The 12,724-nt window shown below is 34.4% G+C and overlaps 2 protein-coding genes across 2 annotated transcripts; both read right to left on the reverse strand.

Annotated features, from left to right (window-relative positions):
- Nucleotides 1–1,413: 1,413 nt before the first annotated feature.
- On the reverse strand, nucleotides 1,414–2,262 carry LOC117933381. The gene has a single exon (XM_034854746.1). It carries the CDS (start codon nucleotides 2,260–2,262, stop codon nucleotides 1,414–1,416), a length of 849 nt encoding a protein of 282 aa, XP_034710637.1.
- Nucleotides 2,263–9,644: 7,382 nt separating this feature from the next.
- Nucleotides 9,645–11,303, reverse strand: LOC117933492 (UDP-glycosyltransferase 88B1-like). Its single transcript, XM_034854870.1, has one exon. The coding sequence runs from the start codon at nucleotides 11,159–11,161 to the stop codon at nucleotides 9,728–9,730; it is 1,434 nt and encodes a 477-aa protein (XP_034710761.1). The 5' UTR covers nucleotides 11,162–11,303; the 3' UTR covers nucleotides 9,645–9,727.
- Between the last annotated feature and the right edge of the window lie 1,421 nt (nucleotides 11,304–12,724).

Below are 12,724 nucleotides of genomic sequence, written 5' to 3' on the forward strand. Positions count from 1 at the left end.
TATGCTCCATTACTATACTATCATAATAAAATAATGTTAATATTATAATTTAAAATATTTATTTGCAACCAATATCAATATCCAGTACAATAATTTAAAAAAAAATTGTCAAACACTAATGTTCACATCCAAATTTTAAAAATTTCGGCAGAGTATCCCCTATAAATAGGGCATTCTCCAAAATACAAACAACCTGATTAATCAAAATATTTATTTGCAACCAATATCAATATCCAAGTACAATAATTTTAAAAAAATTATCAAACACTAATGTTCACATCCAAATTTTAAAAATTTCGGCAGAGTATTCCCTATAAATAGGGCATTCTCCAAAATACAAACAACCTGATTAATCAAAATATTTATTTGCAACCAATATCAATATCCAGTACAATAATTTAAAAAAAAAATTATCAAACACTAAAGTTCACATCCAAATATTAAAAATTTCGGCAGAGTATCCCCTATAAATAGGGTATTCTCAAAAATACAAATAACCTGATTAATCAAAATATTCATCTACAACCAATATCAATATCCAAGTACAATAATGAAAAAAAAAAGTAATAATATGATGTTCACATCCAAATATTACAAAATTTCGATAGAGTCTCCCCCATAAATAGGGTATTCTCCAAAATACAAACAACCTGATTCATCAAAATATTCATATTACAATTTTGAAATTAACAGCAAAGTCTCTCTTATAACATAAGTATTGTCCAAAATACAAATAACATAATATCAACATCCAAAGCCTAGCACCCATCATGAAGGCCCAGCACCCATGTTCTTATTTGGACAAGAACGACGATTGTGACCACTTTGTTTGCACAAACCACATGTAACTGAGGTTTTACCTTCTCTAACACCCATTTCATTGTGCAAACGAGTAGATTTAGGTCGTCCACCTGACACACGTTTCATTGAATCTGCAGGCACAATAACTGGACCAACATATGGTGGCCACTCGTACTCATTGTGTATGGGGTTAAACAGTGGTGCCCAAGTGCTAAAGTACGATTGTATAGTGTAATAATGTTGAACAAATGATCTAAAATCAATTGAATGAAAATGACATGCCGCTAGAATATGACTACATGGGAATCCATATATGAGTGTTTTGCCACATGTGCATCCATGCTCACGTAGGTTAACACGATGTGTTCTTCCACCAGATGATGTCTTTTTACTACCCCTACTAGCCTTTACATGAAACAGTCCTTGGAAGTGATCATACAAAACAACCTCGTGAGAACCTGCCTTAACAACATTTGCATTAATCTTAGCATCAACATAAGGAGTGTATTGTTCACCTGAAGCAAGTCGACTAGCACCATGTTCTCTTCTTACAACAAAGTAACTATTAACTCGATAGAATGTCAATTGAACAAATGCGGTGATAGGGAAACTTCATGCCCCTTTAAGCACACTATTGAACACTTCTGACATGTTTGTAGTCATTATGCCATATCGTCGACCTCCATCATGTGATAGTGCCCATTTCTCAAAGGGAATAGCCTCCAACCAGCTGAGTGCATCTTGATTGATTCTCCCAATTGTCTCCATATGCATGTTAAATTTTTCTACCTTAGTTTCTAAGGCGGCTCTGCATAAAAGTTGTTTCAAGCATTTGTCCTTAAAGTGAGTCATAAAGTTGCTAGCGAGATGGCGCATACAAATTTGATGATATGCATTTGGCTTAGACCAACCAAGATAAACATCAGCAAACACAGCCATAATGCTCGGATGACGATCAGAGATAACACAAAGACCCCTCCTTTGAGTTACTCGATTTCTAATACATGCCAAAAACCATCCCCAACTATCAACATTTTCACCCTCAGTTATTGCAAAAGTAAGAGGAAACAATTGATTATTTCCATCACAGCCCATGGCAATCATTATAGTGCCCTTATACTTCCCATACAAGTGTGTACCATCAATAGTTAACACAGGACGACAATGCTTGAAGCCCTCTATGGAATGATGAAATGCCCAAAAGACTGGCTGAAATACCTCTTCATTTCGCATATTTCCTGGGAATGTTTTAGAAATTACAACACATCCTGGATTGGCTTGCTCTAAGGCACCAAAAAAATGTGGCAGTTTAGCGTATGATTTATAGAAATCACCAAACAAATTAGTTAATGCTTTACGCTTGCCTTTCGAAGCCTTAGTGTATGAGATATGGTACCCGAATCTTTCTACAACACTTGCTTGAATGGCAGCCACTGAAAGTGTGAATTGTGTCTTAATCATTCCCTCTATATGGGAGGCTATCAGGTTTGAGTCTAACTGATGATGATCTTGGTTCATGCAAGGATTGACACATGTGTGTGGGCCACTATATTTGTTGATCTCAAATAAAGATGTCCCTTTAACAACTGTAGCACGTAGTCTCCAAGGACATTGAGACTGTTCAGCTTTCTTGCATCTTAGGACCAACAATTTCTTTATGGATGACAAAACGATATACTCTTGGTGTGAATTAATAGAGTACATCTTTACAGCATGTTGCAAATCTCATTTGGAATTAAATATTTGTCCAACTATGAACTCTCCAGTTGGATGTCCCATAAGAGTGTTTCCTCATGGGGTCCATTCACTTGACACAACATGACCAATGTTTTCAACATTTTCAAACTGTGGTGATGGTGCCAAATGATATTGCATTGGAGATAATTCAATTGGGTCATCTAAATCCTCTGTATCTGGATTGTTTGACAAGTTACATCCTTCCCCATCCACAGCCACATATCTCATTTGTTCTCTTTCAATTGCCTCACGAACAGCTAAAAAAGGCGAGCTACCTTCCCTATCTTGATTATCATCATTATGAAAATCCTCGGCTCCTACACTGTCATCATCACATTGTGTTCCTTCTTCGTCTTCCTCATCCTCTTCTGATCTATGCTCAAAAGTAAATGGATTTTGAACATTACTAGTACCATCATTTTCACCAAGTAACAAAGGCATGCAATTACCAAGTGGTGAATTCATTTGTAAGTCAATAGGTACTTGTTCAGCAAATAACTCAACTTCATCCATCCCAAATCTGTTATGCATTTTTAACATTCGAGCTACACCACTATCATTCTTTACTGGGCAAGGTTGGAATTTATTCCCTTTTTTCATAGGATACTTACAACTAAGTATTAATCGAAAATGTTCTTTATTGATGTCAGTGACCGAGTATATCATTTCCAACAGTTGTTCATATGTTGTCCCAAGAGGCACATCAATAGGTTCAACCACAACTCTATCCCCAACATAATCAACATCGGTCTGTGTTCTCACTATTTTCCCATTACAAAAACAAACTATGACCATCGATAAATTAGACATAGTTTACCTATAGAAGAAGCCAAAAAAATCAAATCAATTTCATTTTTAACCACAAAATTACACAATATAAAACATTACTAATAACATCAATTTGTAATGAAATAACAAATAACAATAATAGGGTATGTTATTAACAACAATCAAATAACAAATAACACCTTAATATCCAAATAATTCAATGTTTTTTATTAATAATATTTTCTTATTATTTATTACCATTAAAATTGAATAAAAGGTTGTTATTTTTCTATTAACAATTAAAATGTCTTTGTTTAAGCTACCCAAATTAAGTGGGAAATTTTTTTAAATTTGTTCAAGAATGGATGTAATGTGTACATATTCAACATAATTAATAGTTACGACTATAAATGTTTTAATATTTTCCATTTAAATAATTAAAAAAGAGAAAGCGGAATAGTTAATACACTTTTGCTTATGTCTGGTTAATTTTTAAATTTTTTAAATTTAATTAAATTTCTACAATTTATAATTTGATAAGTTAAATTTGAAGTAAAAACTAATATTTTCTATATATTAAATTTGGTTTTAGTGTTTTTTATTTATTTATAACTATTGAGTTCTTCAAATATTTTATAATCTTTAGGAGTCTATCTCGATCTTATAGATTTTTCCCTCTATGGCCTAAAATATTTATAAAAATATTCTAAATAACTTTCCTTATTCTATGAGGAAATATGATATCACAATAATAAATTATCTTTATAAAGATGATGATTGAAAAATGACACACTCAAATTATCTTTATAAAAATGATGATTGAAAAATGACACACTCAAATCTCATTCATCATAATAATTTTTTTTTTTAAATATAATAAAAAGTATATATTTTTTTAGAGGAGAAAAAGAAACAAAAATAAATTTAATAATCACTTCCAATTTTATAAAGTTAATAAATTATGAAAACAAATTTAAAAATAATTTGAAAAACTTAAGCATTTGTAATGATGGTTTCTCGATAAATCTAGTAATTATAATAAATAAGAAGATAAAATATTTATTAGGAAGTGTAGACGCTTTCACTTTTCTTTTTCTGTAACTTTTTGAAGTTGCTTCCATATGTCTTATGTCAAGAAGATTCCCATAAATATGTATTAAACCTGGAAGAAGCAGATTCTGACAAAAAATAATGAGTCATTTTTCCCAATTTTTTACTTTAATGCATAGGTGTTTTACAAAATCCACAAAACAAAGCTTTTTGAATTTTTGGTTATAAATTTTAGTTCCAGATTCTCACTAGGCAAATATTAATATTTGTTGTTCATATGTATTGTTGTACGTGTATCATTGTATTGTGCATTATATTTGTACCATAAAATACACTTCAGATGAGATACAGCCAAGCAATAAATAAGATTTACATCAGGAAAATGAATTATATCATTGTATTGTAAGTTTTCTAACAAACATGCTTACAGCCACTAAGGTACTTTTAGAAATAGTTGATGGATAAGATCAAGCAAGCTACTGCCTCATAACCAGCAATAGCAGGCCCATGTTTGTAAGGAATTGAAGTTTCTATCCGGGAGCAAGTAATTGTAAGGCTGTTGAAATTTTACCAGTAGTAATGGTTGAGAAAGTTGAACATGTAAAATATGCCACAAAAAATATGAAAAATTAGCACTAATGTGAAGAGCGTGCTTTGATCAGTGTAAAGCAAAGATCAGTACATTAAGCTCTACATTAAGCAGGAGTGTATTTCCATTCCATATTGGGATTTCATAGGTTTCCCCTAAGCACCCTGCTAAAGGCCATATTTAATTTCAAACCCTTCAACTTTCAGTCAGTAAACTCTCATTTTAATAACCAAGGCATAATAACATCTTTCACATACTTATCCAAGAAAAGTTAAAAGGAAAAAACATCATCAACAGTTATCATCATCCAATTTGTGATTGGAATTGGCTAAAAAGAAAAATTTACACTTCATGTGCAGGGATAACAGAAAATAATAAACCAAATGATATTGTAGTCACAAATTCATCAGGGGTGGCCATGTCCTGTAATACATCATCATTATTCCAGGTATAATCAAAGCCAGATAGCAATAGACCATTTGTCCCAATTTTGAGGAGCTCACTGAAACATATTCTTTTCTAAAATTAATAGCCACTTGATGCATTGTAACTATGTTAATTTCCAACATATTAACTCCATTTTTATAGAAAAAAGATTTTTTTTTCTCCCTTTCGAAACCCCAATCCGAAAAAACCTTAACCTCTCCAAGTCTCTCTCTCTCCCCCACCTTCATCCAATCCGAAATCCATATTTTGGATCACGATGAAGATGAATCATGGGCAGATCGACAGTTATCAGGATTCCGAGATGAGAGGAAAATGAGGCAAAGGTTAGGGTTTTTCGGGTTCCAGGATAAGAGGAATACAAGGTGGAGGAAAGGGTTTTTCAAGTTTTTTGGATAGCTATGAAATTGAAAACAACTCGAGATTTTTAAAATTTTCAAAACAACTTGTTTTCCTCTGTTTGGTTGGTGAGAAAGCTAAGGAAAATGAGTGGGAAAAAACTCATGAACCCGAAAAAAATTTACCTAGCTGCTGGTGGAGCTGCTGGTGGGAGCCACTGGTGGGAGCCGCAACAGGTGAGGAAAGAAAATGGAGCTGCAGATGGTGGAGCCGCAGGAAGAGAATACTTTCTGGATTGTTGGTTTCGGGAAAAATTTGGGTCTCCAAAGTAAAAAAACAGGTTTGACAAAGATGGCTTGTTGACGTGGATTGCTTATGTGGATTCAAAAGAGTATTTTGGCAAATAGTTTGAAGACCGGATTAGTTTGGGTTTTTTTTTCCAAAGAAATACTACTTTGGCCGTAAACTCGAGAACTTCAGCCGAGAGAGATTGGTTTGGACAAAAAGAGAAAGACGTCCAACAACTTTTAAGATACCATGTCAACATGATCACATGACACCTCCGGTCAATAAAATGCACAAGAAGCTAAACAATTATGCAAGTAAAAGAGTGTATAATTGGCCCATGATACCCGCATACTATAGAGGAGGGACAGGATTAATGAGTGGTTGGGCCATCATATACTTCTCACGTATAACAAGCTTCTATAAAGTCAATTTTCAATCTTTGTTCAAACGCCCTTGTGAAGACTTTATAGCATCTAATTTCCATATATATATGGAAATTAAATATCATACATGTAATGGAAGTTTTTTTTTTTGTCCCAACTCGTATGCAGGTGCAAAAGAGTCTTGATTTTGTTCCATAACACTACATATGATCATGTTTCTTTATTTGTTGCAATTTGGCAAACAAATGACCATCCTTCTTGTATTACATCACCAGTGGACATATTGCCCATGAATCATTTGTAGGAATTCATCAAACAAGAGTAAGCCCAATCATTTCCTTGGATTAATTCATAGAACCCATGAATAGTGGGAAAGATTCAACAGCGGCACACCAACCAGTGGTGGAGGTACCGACTGTAACGGGGTACAACTACTTGGGCCGACCCGGGTCATAAGCACAACTATTGGGGCCGGCCCGGGCCAAGCACACCCATTGTGAACCTGACAACAATGCAATCATCCCCCTTGGGCGACCGTGCCATTCTCGGAATTGAACCAACATTGAGCTTCCACCTCCACTAACCTTTGCCTTCTGGTTTCTGAGCCTTAAGCCAATCTGCTCCCCATCAAGCTTCTTTTTGGTTATAACTTGATAGTCAGTGGGGAATAATCGAGAATCGCCTCGATTATACCTTCGTGCAGGTGCCCGAGAGTGCCGGCGAACTCATCAGTCACCAACTCACATTGTTGGATTGGACCAGCAGGCGAATTTAACTCCCAGCGTTACAAACTCCAACAAATTGTCATCCCAGAAAGGACTTGGAGGCTATCATGGTGCATTAGCATGACATACATAAGGCTACCCACTCCAGATGCATAAGGTTACACGAGCTCTCAGACTTTAGCACCAGATTCGTCTTCTATAAGACATAAAATCCGGTTTCCTATAAAAATGAATCTCTTCTACTAATCAAAAAAAAAAAGTGGAATATTTTTTTATTGTCCATCCTTCATCAGGAATCACACAACATACTTCTTAGTAGAAAGCATGCCTTAGAGGAGGGGAAGCCTAGTTCGGCTAAGCACAAAATATCAACTTCCCATTCCACAATGTGACAGTCTATAGACGATTCAAATGATTTCTTTAGCATGTTTGAATTCTCCGACCACCCTGACTCTATTGAGTGAGAGGAAGTTAATTTCTATGGTCAAAATATGTGAGCCCCTATGAGATTGGAGGAGGTTGTGCTAATGGCCTAGTGTATCATCTTCAGTTCGTCATCCCTTTCTGCAGCTGTTACAGTCCCTTCTGCATAACAAAGCCCTGTTTCTATAGAATCTAATGATGAAGATAAGGTTACTGGGGAAGCAGTACTAGTCCATCAATCACCTTGGGCGCTCTCTTATATCCCAGATAAAGAGAAAGTTCTTAGAGAGACTGTTGTTCCAATGAAACTTCAAGCATCAGTAAGCTAAAGCCTCAGACTCAGCTTCTTTATTATTCTATGTGAGACCTTCATTCCCAGATGAATTAGGCCTTTTGAGATAGGCGGCCAAGCTGATTTGGTGGAGAACCTTAGATCGTCCTAGGTAGATGGATGTGGATGTTGATGAAATAATCCATTTAAGCTAGTTTCCACAATGTCATGATCAATTCACCATATTCAACAAAATATTAATTAAGATTTTGAAAAGAATCGACCGATTCAGTCCAATCTGACCATCAATAGACCGTTCAAGGGTCAGACCGGACAAACTGTTTGGTTTTCCATGAACCGGTCAACCATTGATTTGACCAAAAGGTACTAGGCTATTCCCTCTTCTAAGCCCACTAAGAATCTTGCATCTCTACACAATATGGAAGAGAACCAAAGATTTATTTTGTAAAATGCCGATGTGGGATTAGTTAAAATAGAAAAGAAACTTTCAAAACATGGACCTTTGGTTGACAAAACAAGGTAGGTCCGGTAAGCTATACTTAGTAAGATTATAAAACAAATATTTATATATTCAATTTTCAAAATGTTATTATATTAAACATTTAAATAAATATTATATTTACGTTTATTTTAATAATGATTATTAATGATAAATATGAAAATAGTATAAATTAATTAATATAATAATTTTTAAAAATTTTAAAATAACAAAATAGATAGATATATGGATAAAAATTAAATATTATACTTTTTTTCATCTTAAATATATCATCATCATCATAGTTAAATATTATACATATTTTATTTAATAAAATGTAATATATTAATAAATTTGTATCTATATTTATCATTTAATTTAACATATAAATTAAATATAAAAAATAAGACATCATTAAAATTTTTAATTATATATATATATTAATTTCTTTAAATTATTTTTAATTTTAATAAAATATAAATTATATATTTATGATATCAGTAGTTCAACGACAGTTCAACCATTTGTCCGACCATTAAACTGTGAACTAGTAATTTTTCTTATTCAATGATCTATCCAATTTTTAAAACAATGATTATTATAATAACCCAAATCAAATTCCAACCATATAATCCCATGATTTCTTAACGCTAATTAAAATTTCAAATACTTTTCCTTTTTTTAACCCAAACCTAGCGTATACTTATCAATTCTTAATTTTAATATTCCATCCATTGATATTTTTTTATAAGGTCAGAATGAAAAAAAATTAACCCATTTTTCTTTGATCACATGTTTGCCAATTTAGTCCATCAATTGTGACTACCTCTACTTTGACAGCTAGCTCCATTTAACTATATTTATGAACAATTTTACAAAAAAAAAAAAAAAATTATAGCTCATAAATGGAGAAACTAAAGCTGTGAAGCTGTGACGCTGCGTTACCAACGGAGAACTAGGAAACAACATGGCTGTACAAGTGGGGTGAATAGAATGCAAACACGATGTCGTTTTACTAGTAACACGACTAAAACGACAGCGTTTGGGACTGCATAAACTTCCAAGAGGTCATTATTGAAGAAGAAGAAAGACAAAAAGGAGTTAGCTTTTTCAGAACATAAAAAAGAATCCTATACGTTTTTCTATGCCTCTGAATTCTTCTGATACCTCCTTTGATATGACCAGCCCACAACCTCCTTCCGCAGAGAAAAAACAAACAAGTTATGTGCTTCCAAATAACGTAGTGACTCGTGACATGTCGTAGGAAAAACCCTTCTTCCTTAATTCTAAGAATATATTTATCACTAAGTTGATTATTTAACGTGCATGGAAAAGTTTAGATTTATTTCCATATCAAAGCATACAACTATAGGGCGTACGTAAGTAAATAAATCAAACCAAGTCTAAGATTCAAGAAATATGATTCATTTTTTGCCTCCACGACTTGATCAGCTTGTCTAGATCAGCAAGAGATGACCCTCCATCGCTCATTGCAGCCTTGGCTTCGTCTTTCATTGCAGTGATGCGATTTCTAATTGAAAATCCTTTCTCAGTCTCCATTAACTCTCTGACTCGCTTCTCGAGCTCTGTTGACGTAACCAGTCCTGCGGCTGACGACTCCATTGGTAACGCTATCTTCATTTCTTTGACCATCATAACTTTGTTAAGCCTTTGCTCCGCGTAGAGGGGCCACGCCACCATGGGAACGCCGGAGGAGATAGCTTCGAGCACTGAGTTCCACCCGCAGTGAGTCACGAACCCGCCGACCGAGCCATGACTCAGCACTGCCACCTGTGGAGCCCATGACTTCATCACTAGTCCCCTCTCCTTGGTTCTATCTAAGAATCCATCTGGTAGTAACGAATCCAAATCCGGGTCGGGTGGTGCTAAAAAGCGCCGACTCTGGTCCTTGGACGGTGGACTGCGCACCACCCATAGGAACCTCCGCCCGCTCGTCTCTAGCCCCACTGCTATTTCCTTCAACTGCTCTTCTGAAAAGAAACCCATGCTGCCAAAACACAGAAACACTACGCTGCGTTTCGGCTGCGAGTCCAGCCACTTTAAACACTCTTTTCCATCTCCCCCACCTTCTCCGCTTTGTGTGGCTATCAACGGCCCTATGCTGAACAGCTGTGGTGTAGGACGGTCTCTTACACAAAGCCCATCTTTGATAGCCTTCACAGCTTTTGATTCCAAGGATTCAAACGAATTCACTATGATTCCAGCCGATTTCGTGATATGGGTAGTGTGATACACAAAAGATTCATATGCTTTGCTGGTGCGGTCAAGCACCGGCGTTGGCATATCCTCCGATGGTATCGGCGGCAAGCCCGGGGCTTGATGAAGGGTGTTCATATCCTTGAAACTCTGAGTGATGTTCTGGTGAAGAGTAGGGAAGTAAAGGAACAAAGCGAGGCCGGAGCAGGAGGAAGTGAAGAAATAGTAGACCGGAACGTTAAGCTCTCCGGCGACGTCCAGAGCTGGGGTGCAGAACATGTCGATGACGAGGGCGAGGACGGTGGAGGTGTTAGAGATGGATTGGAGGGCTTGGTGGATATTAGGGTTGCTGAGGGTTAAGAGATCAAATATTAGGGCCTCAAAAGAGGGGTAGGAGGAGAGGTGTTGAGGAAGAGTTGGGATGGGGAGGTGGCGGAAGGTGATGGAGGGGGTGGTAGAAGAGACGGCGGAGATGTAAGGGGCGGTGGCGCCAGTGTTAAAAGGTGGGTCGAGGAAAAAGATGACGATCGAGAGTGAAGGGTGGTGTCTGAGGATGAGCTTCCCAAGCTCAACCATGGCGATAAGGTGTCCAATCCCCGGTGATGGGTACAACACTACACTCTCCATTTTCCGACAATCCAAACAGACTCTGAGTTTTCTCACACTTCTCAGTTTACCCTCTCCACAGTTTATATGGCCAAGAAAATAACAGCAAAGCTCCCTTTAACATCCCTTTCATTGAAATTGAATAAGCTATGAAACCATTGAATTTTCTTTATTTCAATGGAGCTTGCCTGTCTATCCAATTCATAAGAGAAAGAAAATAGACAAATAAGAAAATTAAAATTTAAGAATATTTTTAAGGGAAAATTATCTTTTGGGGTAGATGGCCTAAATTAACAAAAGGTCCATATAACTCTTTAAATTGAGTTAAAAGATATGAAATAGTAACGGACAAATATACCCTTTAAGAACACATATAAAATATTTTATAAAATTAAGTTAAATAATTTTTTTTCTTCAAAAATACTAAATTAAATAAAAGTAGTTTTCAAAAATATTAAATTAAATAATTTTTTTTCAAAAATATTAAATTAAAATTTTTTTTCAAAAGTATTAAATTAATTTTTTTTCAAAAATATTAAATTAAATTAAAGTATTTAAAAAAATATTAAATTAAATATTTTTTTAAATATTAAATTAAATAAATTTATTTTTTTAAATATTAAATTAAATAAATTTATTTTTTAAATATTAAATTAAATAAATTTATTTTTAAAAATATTAAATTAAATAAAAAATATTAAATTAAATAAAAGTATTTTTCAAAAATATTAATTTTTTTTCTTAAAATCAACAAAGGGCATTTTTGGAAATACTGAAGGATGATATCCTTCAACTCAATTTCCATACTTTCATTGGATCTTGGATTTAATTTGAAGAGTTACATGGACCTTTTGTTAATTTGCGTCATCTACCCCAAAACATAATTCTCCCTATTTTTAACACATATCTTTCGTCGTATTCATTTTGAAAACTTCTTACAAGAAGATATTTTCTGTCGAGTAGGGATTTCTGACACACAATAATACCGCCGTATGAATGCGGGAATTCAGCAACATAACTTCAGCATAATCATTGGTACTATGCTTCCGTTTCCCCTTCAAATCAGGATGACTAAAAGTCAAATCAGGAAAAACTTCCTTTTTCCTTAATTGAACGAGGGATTGGAAGTCAAGGCAGCAGGGAGAGTGAAAAGACCAGCGCAGCGTGATCCAAACGTATTGGAACATGAACCTTGTTTCAATTTTGTTGCGTGTATTATTTATACTTTCCTCTTTTTTCTTTTTCTTTTTTTATTATTAGTGGATTTTTTTAGTGTAGGTATACTTCGTGGTTTGATCATTCAACCATGTTAAAAATCTCGTTTGTTTTTATATTTTCTCTTTGAGGGTGTGCATGGTTTGATTGACAAAAGTTGGGATAAATTTTCTATATATTTGGTATTAAAGTATATTTTTTTTCTATAAAAAGTATAATAACAAAGTTCTAAAATTATTTTTAAATTACTTACATTTTTTACTTTTTTTTTTAAATAAAGAATAACTTTTATATAAAATATTATAGTATTTCTTGTATACAAAGTGTTGATTTATCTTATTCGCTTAAAAAAAGTTTTAAAAACTTTTA

Source organism: Vitis riparia, chromosome 16 (genome assembly GCF_004353265.1).
Source record: "Vitis riparia cultivar Riparia Gloire de Montpellier isolate 1030 chromosome 16, EGFV_Vit.rip_1.0, whole genome shotgun sequence".
In the NCBI taxonomy this organism is placed as follows: domain Eukaryota; kingdom Viridiplantae; phylum Streptophyta; class Magnoliopsida; order Vitales; family Vitaceae; genus Vitis; species Vitis riparia.